Raw genomic sequence first — 14547 nt, forward strand, 5'->3', positions numbered from 1 at the left:
ACCAACAGCCTTTCAAATGGCAAAAGGCACATTCAGCACCTGCTGAGCCTGTTGTTGAAGCACTCCTTGCTGCTGCCCAGGTGGACAGTGTATGGCTTCATGAGCCCTGGGGGCAAAAGGGGTAGGATGGGTCTTCTAGGATCATGATTGGCATTTCAACATTTCCAACTGTGATATGGTCTGGAAGGAAAGTCCCTGTTTGCAGCTGTCTGGACAGACCTGTGTTCTTAAAGATGTATGCATCATGCACCTTCCCAGACCATCCTGTGTAGATGTTGGTAAAATGGCCCTGGTGATGCACTAGTGCATGCAACACCACAGAAAAGTAGCCCTTTCCATTGATGTACTCTGTGGCAAGGTAGTTCGGTGCCAAGATAAGGCCATGCGTACCATTTATCACCCCACTACAGCTCAGGAAGCCCATTGTGGCAAAACCATCCACTATATCCTGCACATTGCCCAGAGTCACAGTCCTTCTTAGCAGATGGTGATTAATGGCATGGACAGCACGTATTGTAGGCCAGGGGAGGCTAAGCCTCCCCAGACAGCCCCGCGTGGCCCTTCCCATGCTCCATCCTGAGGGCCCCTCCTGCTTGCTGCTTCCCCCTTGACCCGAGCCCAGGAAGGCTGCTCCTCTTCCAGGAAGCATGCTGGAGCTGGGGCAGCTGTCCTGTAGCCTGGACTTGGGGTGGCTGGGGCTTTCCAGCACTTGGGGACAGGAGGGCTGGAGGCACTGGGGCTGCCCGCCCTGTGCTGGGGGAGAAACAGGGGGTGATGGGGCTGCTGCCCTGTGCTCAGGGGGCTGGGGCTTTTGGGGCTGTGGTGCCCTGTGCTTGGGGAAGGGCTGCGGGCGCTCAGATGGGGTGGCCTGGGGCATCCCAGGGCTGGGGTGGCAGGACTGGTGGCCTCCCTGCTGGGGGAAGGGAGGGGCAGCAGAAGAGGCAGAGGGGCCTCTGGCAGAAGGGGCGGGGTCAGGGGCTAGCCTCACCCAGTGGGCAGCTCATGTGACACCCATGATTAATGGCCCTGCGTACTTGGATCACAGCAATGCCTACAGTCTAGCATGACAAACTTCCACTCAGTGATTGCCACTCACTTCTCCATCATCAGGGCACCTGCCATTTTGGTGTTGCTGCACTGGAAGTTCTGCAGCCACTGGTGGTCATCCCATACCTGCATGACGATGCAATCCCACCACTCAGTGCTTGTTTCTTGGGCCCAGAACTGGCGCTCCACTGTGTTCAGCTGCTCCAAGACTGCCAAAAGCAACCGGGAATTGTTTCGTTCCATGCCTTCCAGAAAGGCTAGTGCAAAAGGAATTGTCACATTCCACAGGGCGGCTCCTCTGGCAGCTCTGAAAATAGTGCAGGATCAGGCACAAGAGTGCAGAGCTACATGAGATCCATGCATCTCACAGAGATGGCAGGTATGCCATGTTCCCAGTCACCCCTGCACAAATGTTTTGCCCCCATGTGGCATTATGAACCCTTCTCAAAATACCCTGTACCACTGAGTTACACAGTAGAATGGCTATCCACAGTGCATTGCTCTCTGCATTGATGCAAGCACTGCTAGTGAGGCTGTGCACTGCTGACAGAAGGAGCGTACTGTGGCGATGCACAATGTAACAGAGAGAAGACTCACTGTTGCAGCTCCTCCTGCTGGTCATCTGGGAATTTGCTCTTTTCCAGCCTCAGAGTGCCCTCTTCTGGCCAGTGGCTTGCCTACCTCAGGCCCCCTATGTCCCTCCCAGACCCCAGTGCCCTTTACCTCAGGGTTCTGCCCCAGCAGTATCCCCACACTCAGAGTCTCCCCTCCCAGGGGAACCCCTTCCCCCATGCCCACCTTGCCTCTGTGGTTACTGCCAGTCATCATTAGCTCCCTTTCTCTGGGGCAAACTGCAGTCTGTAATGGCCACTCATCATTGGACCAGCTGCTTCTGCCTATTCCCAGGCTGCATCTCCCAGCTACAGTACCTGCTTAGGCCTTTACCAAGGCCTCTGCTTGGGAGTTGCCAGGCTGGAGCTCCCCAGCTCTTTTTCCCTTCCCTAGCAGGACTGGCTCTAACTTTTTTGCTGCCCCAAGCAAAAAAGAAGAGCGTCACCCCGCCGCACACACACCCTCTGCGAGAGCCATGCCGCTGAAACCCTGCTCCCGAGCACCACCCTGCCCGAAACCCCGCCCCCATCAGAGCTCCGCGCCAAGGCCCCACCCCCTGAGAGCCGTGCTATGCCCCCGCCCCCCTCCGAGCACCGCACTGCCCCAAGCGCCCACCCCGCCGAGCGCCGTGCCAGCCCCTGCCCCGAGCGCCACGCTGCCAGAAACCCCGCCCTCAGGCGCCATGCTGCACCAAGGCACCGCGCCCTGAGCACTGCACTGCCCCAAGCCCCCGCTTCCCCGAGCACCACGCCATCCGAAGCCCTGCCGCTGAGCGCCACGCCACCCAAAACCCCGCCCCTCTCAGAGCGCCATGCCAAGGCCCCGCCCCCCCAAGTGCCGCACCGCGCCCCACCTCCCTCCGAGCGCCATGCTGCCCCAAGCCCCCACTCTCCCCTCCAGCGCCGTGCCCTGCCCCCACCCCCCCGAGTGCCGTGCCGCCTAAAGCCTTGCCCCCCCGAGCGCCACGCCGCCAAAACAAAGAAAAACCCCTCCAGTGCTGCCCCGATGAACCAAAAAAAAAACCCTGAGCACCGTCCTGCCCCAAGGTGCTGCTCCAAGCACGTGCTTGGTCGGCTGGTGCCTGGAGCCGGCCCTGGGCAGTTGGTGGTTCCTGAGAGGTACCGCCGCAAACTGTTATACTTGGCCCACGATATCCCCCTTTCAGGGCATCAGGGCATCCGGCGTACCAGGCAAAGGCTGCTGCAGAACTTTTACTGGCCTGGGGTCTTTGATGCTGTCCGACAATATTGCAGGTCCTGTGACCCCTGCCAGAGGCCCAGGACAAGGGTAAAGCACTGCTGAGACCTTTGCGCATCATAGAGGAGCCTTTCCAGAAGGTGGCCCTGGACATAGTGGGGCCTCTCAACAGGGTGACCCGGGCAGGGAAGAAATACATTCTGGTGGTTGTAGATTTCGCTATGCACTACCCCGAGGTGGTGGCCTTGTCCTCTATCGAGGCAGACACCGTGGCAGGCGCACTGCTGACCATCTTCAGCAGAGTGGGGTTCCCCAAGGATGTCCTTACAGACCAAGGGTCTAACTTCATGTCAACCCTTCTCCAGTGCTTGTGGGAGAAGTGTGGGGTCCGACACACCTGGGTCTCAGCCTAACACTCTCAGTCCAATGGGCTGGTGGAGAGGTTCAATGGGACCCTAAAGAGGATGCTGAAAACCTTTATGGACCAGCATCTGCAGGACTGGGACAAGTATTTACCCCACCTGCTGTTCGCATATAGGGAAGTGCCCCAGGAATCCACAGGGTTCTCCCCTTTCGAGTTGCTGTATGGGAGGAGGTGAGGGGACCCCTGGACTTGATGAGGGCCGAGTGGGAGGGAAAGGCCTCTCCCAATGGGGAATCAGTGGTGGAGTATGTACTGACTTTCCGGAAAAAGCTTGTGGAGATCATGGGCTTGGCTAGGGGAAACCTAGCAAGGGCCCAGAGGAAGCAGAAGGTCTGGTATGACCACTCAGCACATGCCCGCTCCTATGCTACCAGGGACCAGGTGATGCTCCTCATCCCCGTCAGGAAGAACAAGCTGCAAGCTGCCTGGGACGGCTCCTTCAAAGACATCAGACAGGTAAACGAGGTGAACTATGTAGTGAAACTGTCCAACCGGGTACACAGCCACCAGGTGTATCATGTCCACATGATGAAACCATACTGGGACAGGAAGGAGTTGGTGCTGGCTGTGTGGGCAGTGAGAGGAGAACGGAGAGGATCCCCTGGTGGGACTCCTCCCTGAGGCTGGGGCTAACCCCTCGCTGGAATCAATTCCCCTCTCAGACCAGCTAACCCCTGCCCAGCAGCAGGCAGAGATCAGAGAGGTGCTGCATTCATACTGGCAGCTGTTTTCCAACAGGCCTGGGCTCACTAACCTGGCTGTCCACCAGGTGGAGACGGGAACCAACCCTCCCATCAGGTGTTCCCCATTCAGGGTCATTGGGAAAACAGCCCAGGACCTGGAGAGAGAGGTTGGGGATATGCTGGCTTTAGGGGTGATCCAGCCATCTGCCAGCCCCTGGGCCTCGCCTGTGGTGCTGGTCCCCAAGAAGGACAGGTCGATCCAGTTCTGTGTGGACTATCAGAAGCTCAGTACTATCACTGTGTCCGATGCCTACCCCATGCCTAGGACCGATGAGATCCTAGACAAGTTGGGGGGCGCCCAGTACCTCACTATCATGGATCTAACCAAAGGCTCCTGGCAGGTGCCTTTGGACCTGGAGGCCAGGGTGGAGTCTGCCTTCACCACCCCAATAGGGCTCTTCGAGTTCCTGGTCCTGCCTTTCGGTCTCAAGGGGGCACCTGCCACCTTCCAGCACCTGGTGGATCAGTTGCTAAGGGGGATGGAGGACTTTGCTCTGGCGTATATTGACGATATCTGTGTCTTTAGCCAGACCTGGGAGGAACATGTGTCCCAGGTGAAGAGGGTGCTGGGTCGCCACTAGGATGCATGACTGACCATAAAAGCTGAAAAGTGCAAGGCGGGGATGGCGGAGATTTCATACCTGGGCCACAAGGTTGGGGGCAGCCACCTGAAGCTGGAGCCACTCTTGCACCTGAAGCCGGAGCCACTCTTGTTGGGGGTGAGGGTGATGGTACCATCTTGGTGAAGAGCAGTGCTGTGTATCCTCCTGGTTTGCCCTGGTTTGAATAAGACTGTACTCTGTCTCTTGGGGCCTCATTTGGGGGAAAAACTTTTTCACTAGGACAGTGGTGAAGCACTGGAATGGCTTACCTAGGGTGGTGGTGGAGGTTTTTAAGGTCAGGCTTGACAAAGCCCTGGCTGGGATGATTTAGTTGGAGATTGGTCCTGCTATGACCTCCTGAGGTCCCTTCCAACCCTGATAGTCTATGATTCTATGACTTCATGGTAACATGCTCCAATGCAAGGACAGCCTGTAGAGGAGCAAATGCAGTTACTTTCCTGTGTTTCCTGATCCATAGATTGTGTATTAATTATACTGATTGCTTAAGAATTCCTGACTAACACTTGGAGGTTTGGTAGGGTCTAGTCCTGAGATCAGGCCCAGTATTATTAGAATTACTGTTTAGTTGTAACACTCACACTCAGGAAAAGCCTTTGGAATTTGCAAAAGTTTTAATAATACAGTTATCAAAGTTACAAACACTCCAACCCAGCAAGGTAGACAGGGATAATACAGAATGTACATCTGAGCATCCATATATCCAGACCATTCCTTTCAGAAAACCCCCAAGGATTAGTCATTTTTCTTATCTTCTTCCTTTTCACCATCCTCAGTAGTTGTCATGCTGGCATCTCCCAAGAGCTAGATCTCTCAAAGCACACAGTCTAGGGTACAACCTTTATAATGTGTTATGCTGATGCTACTACACCTAATGCATATCTAGTAGGGGTTTTATCCCCTTTTCCTGATCTGTATTTCCTCGTTCCACTAATGTAGGGGTGCCTTTCTCTCATAGGTCACTAATCCGGTTACCTCCAGTTCATTAGCATATTCATCCATTAGTTACCATGGCAGTCTTGTGGTTGGACATTGGTTTATGTTCCTAACTTAAAATATCCCAGACATGTATAAACCAGTAGCATAGCTAGGGGGGGAGCAGGGCAGCGGCCACTCCCCCACTGAGCACAAGTGGCACCTTGTCAATTTCTTGGCGCCTCTTTACTCGCCAAGGGGAGCGATCAATAAAAAGGCGCCACTCGCTGTGGCGCTTTTATTTTATTCACCTGGTGGCGCTCCGGGTCTTCAGTGGCACTTCGGCAGCGGGACCTTCACTTGCTCCGCAGGTCTTCGGCAGCATTTCGGCAGTGGGTCCTTCAGTGCCGCCGAAGACAGCCGGAGCGAGTGAAGGGCCTGCCGCAGAAGACCCGGAGTGCCGCCAGGTGAGTAAAAGCGCCAGAGGGTGGCGCCTTTTTTTTGATTGCTCTCCCTGTTCCTGCCACCTGGCTACGCCACTGGTATAAACTAGCATCTTGTGTCACCTCTCGGGAGTTTAGGCATCACAGCAGTCTATCTTGTGCTATCTTATGATCTAGGGTTACTCCTGGTTAACTACTTATGCTCAGGCTTTTGGGGCTAATACCTCAATTAGTTTTCTATGCTACTGTTTTACAGGCTTTGCAGCTTTTTAGGCTCCATGCCTTACTGCCTTAACTTATATCTATTCCTGACCTATAGACTACACCTACCCCCCTGCTCTCAAAGGAGCTCATGGACAAAGGACAGAAGGAAAGGATTCTGGATGTCATGCAGAAGCAAACAGCTCTGCTGGAGAACACTGTGGAGATAAGTTCACAGCCAGCACCTCAACCCAGTCGTCTTCTGCAGCCTGTAGAGAACACAGGGTACAGGGAGTCCCCTTTTGCTCCCCCAAAGGCAGGCCCTGCCTGCACCATTCCACCCACCAAGACAAAGAGAACAATTTCCAACTACACATTTTTGTGAGCCCATAAGCACAGTCATGTGGACACTCAGCACTTTGGGCATGTTTCTCCATAGGTCCATGGGTCTGAAGTTTCATCATGTACAATACAGCTTAAAAAAATAGCTGAGGTACAACTCCACCACAAAACAGTAGTTATTAACTAAATCTTTACTCAAACGCACTGCATCCATTTCATTTGTTTACAGGGCATTCATTTTCTACCACTACACTCTGACATCAGTTTAGAAGCACATCACATCCCCCTTTACATGCCCTCTCTATGGCTTTTCATAACATGGAAATTCTCTCCCGCTCTCCCTGCCAGGCATCGGTGAGGCTCTCCCCCTGGCTTTCACAGATGTTCAAGTGCAAAGCCCCAAGACAAAGATTCCTAAGGCAAGGATGCAGATGGTTTCCCAGAATGACACGAGTGTGGAATAAAAAAGGGTTGAACACCAGATAATACTCCAAGTAAAATAATCAACAGACTGAAACAATTATCGAAACTGATAACTAGGAGAAACAACAATTAGATGCAATTAAGTAATTACTTCTCATCTGAGTGGTTCAGGCAAAGGAAATGAAAACATGGAATTACTGATTATGGTTATTAATGCATTCAGGAAGTAGCCACATAAAAATTTACCAAGGATTCTTTTTCTTGTACACTAAGGGATGTTCCAAAATAAACAGTTGAACTTGGATTTGAAATTGAGAAAGGGTTACTTAAGTAATCAGTTGCTTAACCAATGAGGAAAAAACCAGTAAACCATTACATCAACAAAGCTTATGCAAATGAGATACACCTGATAAAAAAGGTAACTAAAAAGAATACAAAGTAGCAACGCTTAAAACAACCTCTTAACTAAACATGATGTTCTAAAATATAAAGTAAATTAAAACAAAGTAGGTTAACTATATTGAATGGACTAATGGTATAAAACTGGGTACAACATTTTAAAACGTGTGAGCATTATTCACAATTATATTCACTTAAGTATTCACTAGTAGAATCAACAGGTTGTTTGTGCTAAGTAAGATGAACTAGTAGTTAAGTATTATTAAAATAGTTAAACAGATGAACTTATAAAGAAATAGTATTAGGTAACCAAGAATAAACTCAGTGAAGGAACTAGATTAGAAGAACTTGATATTAAAACTTTGAAACTAAAAATGAATTTGGATGAAACTAGGTAGGTTGGCTAAGGCAATAGAACTGAAAGGATGTCAACTACAGAACAAGCAGCAAAGAATCCTGTGGCACCTTATAGACTAACAGACGTTTTGCAGCATGAGCTTTCGTGGGAGAGAGATCTAAGAATGTTTCTCTCCTTGGCAGGTAATTCTCACTCACACATGCAAAGGCAGCAAAGCTGGGGGGTTGAGTGCAAGATATCTGCTGGGAAAGCAATACAGCGGTGCACAGACAATCCAGGAAGTTTTTGGAAAGTGTAGGGGACAATTTCCTGGTGCAAGTGCTAGGGGCAGAGCTCTTCTTGACCTGCTGCTCACAAACCGGGAAGAATTAGTAGGGGAAGCAAAAGTGGATGGGAACCTGGGAGGCAGAGACCATGAGATGGTCGAGTTCAGGATCCTGACACAAAGAAGAAAGAAGAGCAGCAGAATACGGACCCTGGACTTCAGAAAAGCAGACTTTGTCTCCCTCAGGGAACTGATGGGCAGGATCCCCATGGAGAATAACATAAGGTGAAAGGAGTCCAGGAGAGCTGGCTGTATTTTAAAGAATCCTTATTGAGGTTGCAGGAACAAACCATACTGATGTGTAGAAAGAATAGTAAATATGGCAGGTGACCAGCTTGGCTTAACAGTGAAATCCTTGCTGATCTTAAACACAAAAAAGAAGCTTATAAGAAGTGGAAGATTGGACAAATGACCAGGGAGGAGTATAAAAATATTGCTCAGGCATACAGGAGTGAAATCAGGAAGGCCAAATCACACTTGGAGTGGCAGCTAGCAAGAGATGTTAAGAGTAACAAGAAGGGTTTCTTCATGTATGTTAGCAACAAGAAGAAAGTCAAGGAAAATGTGGGCCCCTTACTGAATGAAGGAGGCAACCTAGTGACAGAGGATGTGGAAAAAGCTAATGCACTCAATGATTTTTTTGCCTCTGTCTTCACAAACAAGGTCAGCTCCCAGACTGCTGCACTGGGCAGCACAGCAAGAGGAGGAGGTGACCAGACCTCTGAGGAGAAAGAAGTGGTTCGGGACTATTTAGAAAAGTTGGATGAGCACAAATCCATGGGGCCAGATGCTCTGCATCTGAGAATGCTAAAGGAGTTGGCCGATGAGATTGCAGAGCCATTGGCCATTATCTTTGAAAAATCATGGCGATTGGGGGAGGTCCCGGATGATTGGAAAAAAGCTAATGTAGTGCCCATCTTTAAAAATGGGAAGGAGGAGGATCTGGGGAACTACAGGCCAGTCAGCCTCACCTCAGTCCCTGGAAAAATCATGGAGCAGGTCCCCAAGAAATCAATTGTGAAGCACTTAGAGGAGAGGAAAGTGATCAGGAACAGTCAGCATGGATTCACCAAGGGCAAGTCATGCCTGACTAACCTAATTGCCTTCTATGAGGAGATAACTGGGTCTGTGGATGAGGGGAAATCAGTGGATGTGTTATGCCTTGACTTTAGCAAAGCTTTTGATACAGTCTCCCACAAAGAATCCTGTGGCACCTTATAGACTAACAGACGTTTTGCCTGTTAGTCTATAAGGTGCCACAGGATTCTTTGTTGCTTTTTACAGATCCAGACTAACACGGCTACCCCTCTGATACTAGTCTCCCACAGTATTCTTGCCGGCAAGTTAAAGAAGTATGGGCTGGATGAATGGACTATAAAGTGGATAGAAAGCTGGCTAGATCATCAGGCTCAATGGGTAGTGATCAATTGTCAGCAGCACTTCAGGTTAGGAATTGAATTGAAAGATGACAATAAAACAAAATTAACCATCAAAAGATGAATTATCATAGAGCACTGATAACACAGTAAGTACAGCTGAGATTTAATTATGGCCTCATCAAACCAAAGATTTGAAGAGTAGCTCTTTTAATCAGTAAGCCAAATAATTTAGTAAGCCAAGCAAAGTAGCTCAGGACTACACACACAATGTGTGAACAATAAATGACAATTACAGGTGAATGCATGCTCTTTTAATCAGTACCAAATCAGCTGTAGCCACAGTGATGTCAGATTCAAATCCTAGAACTTCATTTTCCCCATTTTAAACTGCTTGTTGGCGCTATTTTTTAAAACTAGTTCTACTGCAATTCTTTTCTTTTGCATCATTTGAAACTAGGATATTTTTCATAGCTTGATGGACATTGTTAGATAGATACATCTTTGGTATTTTCCAGTTAAGAACTCCAACCAGCCCAAAACTTTGGTGTTATGAAATAGATCTGAACTCCTATGTGTTCATTGTTCTAGGACAACAATAAGTAGGCTTCTGAAGGCCAAATTCTGACTTCCTTCCAAGCACAGACATTACCCATGCAATTTTAGCAATAAGCATTGATTTCCTAAACCTTTCTGAATTTTTAAGCAGGTGGAAGTTCTCATCCTTCCTTCTGTTGTTTGGTGTGCAGTCGTCTTCTTCGGGGTAAGACTTAGCAGTCTGTCTTGTTGCCTGATTTATTGGTTAGATATTATTTAGATTTCCCAGTGCAACAACTGGTGATTTGACTGAGTTCCGCTTCTGTCTTAGGAACAATATCACAGTCCTTTTGATAGTGAGGACCCCTGCAGGTAGGGCAGAGACACAGACACCTAGGAAAGACCTTCTGAATTTGTAACAGCTTTGTTAGTGCAATACTACGGTCACAAGCACTACACTTAGCACAGTAAAGAGAGGCGATATAAGATGTGACAATCTCTGGCATGAGATCATTTGCATACTCACACCATCTTTTGCTAGGAAGCCCCCAACTAGCTTAGAGGACTCACAAGTGGTCCTTTGGCCTGACAGGTTCCAGGAAAACCTCTCTGGAGTGGACAGGCCAAGTTCCACCTTTTCTCATAGGTTAGCTAATGCTGGTCATACCAATGCATTTTCAGTAGTGATTTCTACCTCTTTTCCTGATCTGTATTTCCTCACCCTATCAGTGTTGGGGTGCCCTTCTTCCAAAGCTCACAAAATCCATTACCTCAAACTTATTAGCATATATGTCTGTTAGTTACCATGGGATTCTGGTAAACATCTGCTGATATTCCTAACTTAAAAATATCTGAAGCTGGTATAAACAGGCTGCTTGTGGTCACCTATCAGCAATTTAGCAACACTTACTTATAATATTACTCTAGCTTGTGACATCTTATAATATAAAGTCATTTATGGGTTAGCTGCTTATGTGAAGGCTTTGACCTTAGACCTCAGCTACTGTCTTACAGGCTTAAGACCTGTAGTCTATTGCATTACTGCCTTACTTCACATCTCTGTATATATACTGGCTACAGTCTTCAGGGAAACTTAAAGAGTCATTGGAATATGAGGACTAAACACAAGGTCAACCCACTTTAACAGCGGATCCCCTAACCCCCAGGCTGCAGAGTCAGTCACTCTCTCGCTCTCTATGCCCACGTTACTATTTAAAATATTTACACACAGGGGAAATGCTTCACCAGGAGAGACTGACTCAGTCCCACATCAGAATATTCATTAGCTCAGGGTATGTCTATACAACAACAACAAAATGTGACTGGCAGTGCCAGCTGCCTTGGGCTTGAGGGGCTCAGGCTGGGGGGCTCCTTCCTTGCATGTAGATTTCTGGGATCAGGCTGGAGCAAGGACTCTAGGATTCTGTGAGGTGGGAGGGTCCCAGAGCTCAGGGTCTAGCCCAAACCTGGATATCTACACAGCAATGAAACAGCCCAGCATGCCCAAGTCAGCTAGCACAGGCCAGCTGGGGGTGGCTAGCTGCTCTGTAGACATACCCTTACGGGTTAGGGCACTGTCCTGAAAGGCAGATAACCCTGTTCATATCACTTTGCTTCATCAAGTGGAAGAGGGACTTGAACTGGGGCCGTCCCACATTGTGTGCGAGTACCCCAACCACGGGGTTAAAGGTTATGAGTGAGTTTCTACCAGCACCACCCCCAGTGTTTTGTGGGAAGTTAGCTGGCCTCTGAACAAGCATACTGGGATGGGTTTCACTGGCAGGGAAGTGTCTAATTTCACTAGTTCATAAAGCACAAACAGAGATAGGTGCCTATCTCCGTCAGAGGGGCAGGGTTTAGGACATACCCCTCTTGTTGGCATCTCTTGTTGGCTAGATAAAGTGGCTTCCCACCCACTTGAGGGGGCCATTTAGGGATCTGGGGCAAAAATCTGTCTGGGGATTGGTCCTGCTTTGAGCAGGGGTTTGGACTAGATGATCTCCTGAGGTCCCTTCCAACCCTGATATTCTATTATTCTGATTCTATTGTGAATCCAGTTCTAAGATGCCCATCTCGCCCAATTGATTGTACTGAGAGCCTAGTCACCTGATTTGGGTTTATGGATCTCAGTTTTGTTCCTGTGATCTTCTAGGTGCCTAAAATGTATGTGTTGGAATGTTCAGTGTCCCAGCGCCTAAGTCCTCTGGTGGATCCCAGCCTAAAACACTATCAAGAAGAAATTAGAAGTCCCAGTATATGATAAAAATAGGGTCCTAGGTGTAGAACTCAAAATTTAAATGTAGGACCTGAATAGAGGATGTTCAGAGCTTCTCCAGAAGTAATAAGAGTCCCATGTTGCGATGGGATTTGATTATCTCAGGCCAGCCTCTTGCTGTGCCAGCTCTGTTCCAAAAAAGTGATTCTACTCTCTGCTTTAAGAACAATGACATGTCCTCATTACAGGGCCACTTCAGCCTGGCCTGACCTGCTTAGATATGTGGGAATCGGCAAAGGTTTTACTGACATAGCCCATCCTCAGCCAAGACATTTCTAGGGTTTGTGTCATGTGTGGATTCTCTGGTGTCTGCTGAGGCTTGAGCTATCATAATAGCCTTTCCCACTCTCATGGCACTTATTTGGTTTCTTTTCTGTGTGGGTTCTCTGATGTCCAATAAGCCTTGAGTTCCGACTGAACCTTTTCTCACAGTCATGGCACTTATAGGGTTTCTCTCCTGTGTGGATCCTCTGGTGTCTGCGGAGGCTTGATCTGTCACAGAAGTCTTTCCCACAGTCATGGCACTTATAGGGTTTCTCTCCTGTGTGGATTCTCTGATGCTGAATAAGGCTTGAGCTCTGACTGAAGCTTTTCTGGCAGTCAGGGCATTTGTAGGGCTTCTCTCCCGTGTGGGTTCTCTGATGTTGATTAAGGTGTGACTTCCTAGTGAATCTTTTCTCACATTGGGGGCATTTAAAGGGTTTCTCTCCCGTGTGGGTTCTCTGATGGCAAACAAGGGCTGAGTGCTGTCGATAGCTTTTTTCACAGTCAGGGCATTCATAGGGTTTCTCTCCTGTATGGATTCTCTGATGTGCTAAAAGGTCTGGGCCCAAACGGAAGCTTTTCCCGCACTCATTACATTTGTAGGGTTTCTCTCCTGTGTGGATTCTCTTATGGGAAACAAGGGTTGAGCACCGTCGAAAGCTTTTTCCACAGTCAGGGCATTCATAGGGTTTTTCTCCTGTATGGATTCTCTGATGTACTAGAAGGTCTGAGCCCAAACGGAAGCTTTTCCTGCACTCATTACATTTGTAGGGTTTCTCTCCTGTGTGGATTCTCTGATGTTGAATAAGGGCTGAGCTCTGACTGAAACTTTTTCCACAGTGAGGACATTCATAGGGTTTCTCTCCTGTGTGGAATATCTGATGTGCTAGAAGTTCTGATCTGTACTGGAAGCTTTTCCCACAGTAACTGCACTTGTAGGGTCTCTCTCTAATGGGGATTCTCTGTTGAATAGTTTCTTTGACTTTCTGGACTCCTCTGCTTCTGTGAGTAGATTTACTCCATCTCCTTTCTGAGTGGTTTCCCTGATGCTTCTCTGTGCTGCTCTGACTCTCACAGGCCTTTCTCTCCTCAGGACTCTGGGAAACATCTCCTCCACCTCTTCCCGATACCGTCCCCTGTGGTTCCACTCGCTCAGGACCTTCCTCCTGAGGATTCTCCTCCTCGATCTCATTCACTGTCCCATCACCTGCAGGGATAGAGAAAGAATCCAGACAGGAGTCAGTCCCTGTGCCAGGGCAGGGAACCTCAGAATGGGAAACAGGAAAGGGAGGAACAAACCCATATAACTGCTGGGGAGATTGAAATATCAAGAACTGTATCTTTCTACCCTCAATACCCTTCTCCAAAGGAGTGAGAGGAGGGGACCCATCCTTCCTCCACATCCTCTGAGTATAGATCAAGGCAGAGGCTGAAGGGTCAGAAAGGCTTGATGAAAATGCATCAGAGGCATCAACCATGAGGGTTTAACAATTAGTTTCTAACTCAGATGTTTCATTACCTGTGTGGGCATTGCTTGGGCTCTCCCTTTCCTCGTGGCCCTGGAGATCAGGGACCCACAGCTCCTCCCCTTGTTCCAGCTGGGAGAGGATGTTTGGTTTGGAAACTGGAAATCCTGCTGGGAGGAGTGGGCAAGGAAACAGGCGTTGAACTTATTCATTAATGTTAGTGCTGTTACTCCTTCCAGACCCAGTGTCTGAACAAAAAATCCCAGAGAAGCTCCATCCTCTCCCCAACCCCACCCTACAGGGACTGGGCTATAAATCATACAAGATCCCATGATGCACCGATCTGGAGCAAGGATTACCAGCTTGTTGCCAGTTCACCTATGATAAGTTACATCAGGGGTTCCCAAACATTTTTCCATGAGACCCACTAGTGCACCCGTAATAGGCACTGAGACCCACTATTAACATGCGTCCATCAGAGTGAGGGGCCCCGTGGAACATGCATGACCCCTCATCTCAGCAGGGGCCAGGGCCAGTGAGAGGGCAAAGGGGCCAAGAAGCTGTCACAGCCAGCCCCCAT

General features: G+C 49.0%; 1 protein-coding gene across 1 annotated transcript in view; it reads right to left on the reverse strand.

Moving 5' to 3' along the window:
• Nucleotides 1-14547, reverse strand: part of LOC120382987 (zinc finger protein 420-like) — a 99899-nt gene that overhangs the window by 20416 nt on the left and 64936 nt on the right. The window contains exon 6 of the mRNA XM_039500527.1: nucleotides 12529-13449. Within this exon, the coding sequence (XP_039356461.1) occupies nucleotides 12529-13449 (921 nt within the window). The remainder of the gene's footprint in view (nucleotides 1-12528; nucleotides 13450-14547) is intronic.

Source organism: Mauremys reevesii, linkage group 15 (assembly GCF_016161935.1).
Source record: "Mauremys reevesii isolate NIE-2019 linkage group 15, ASM1616193v1, whole genome shotgun sequence".
Lineage (NCBI taxonomy): Eukaryota > Metazoa > Chordata > Testudines > Geoemydidae > Mauremys > Mauremys reevesii.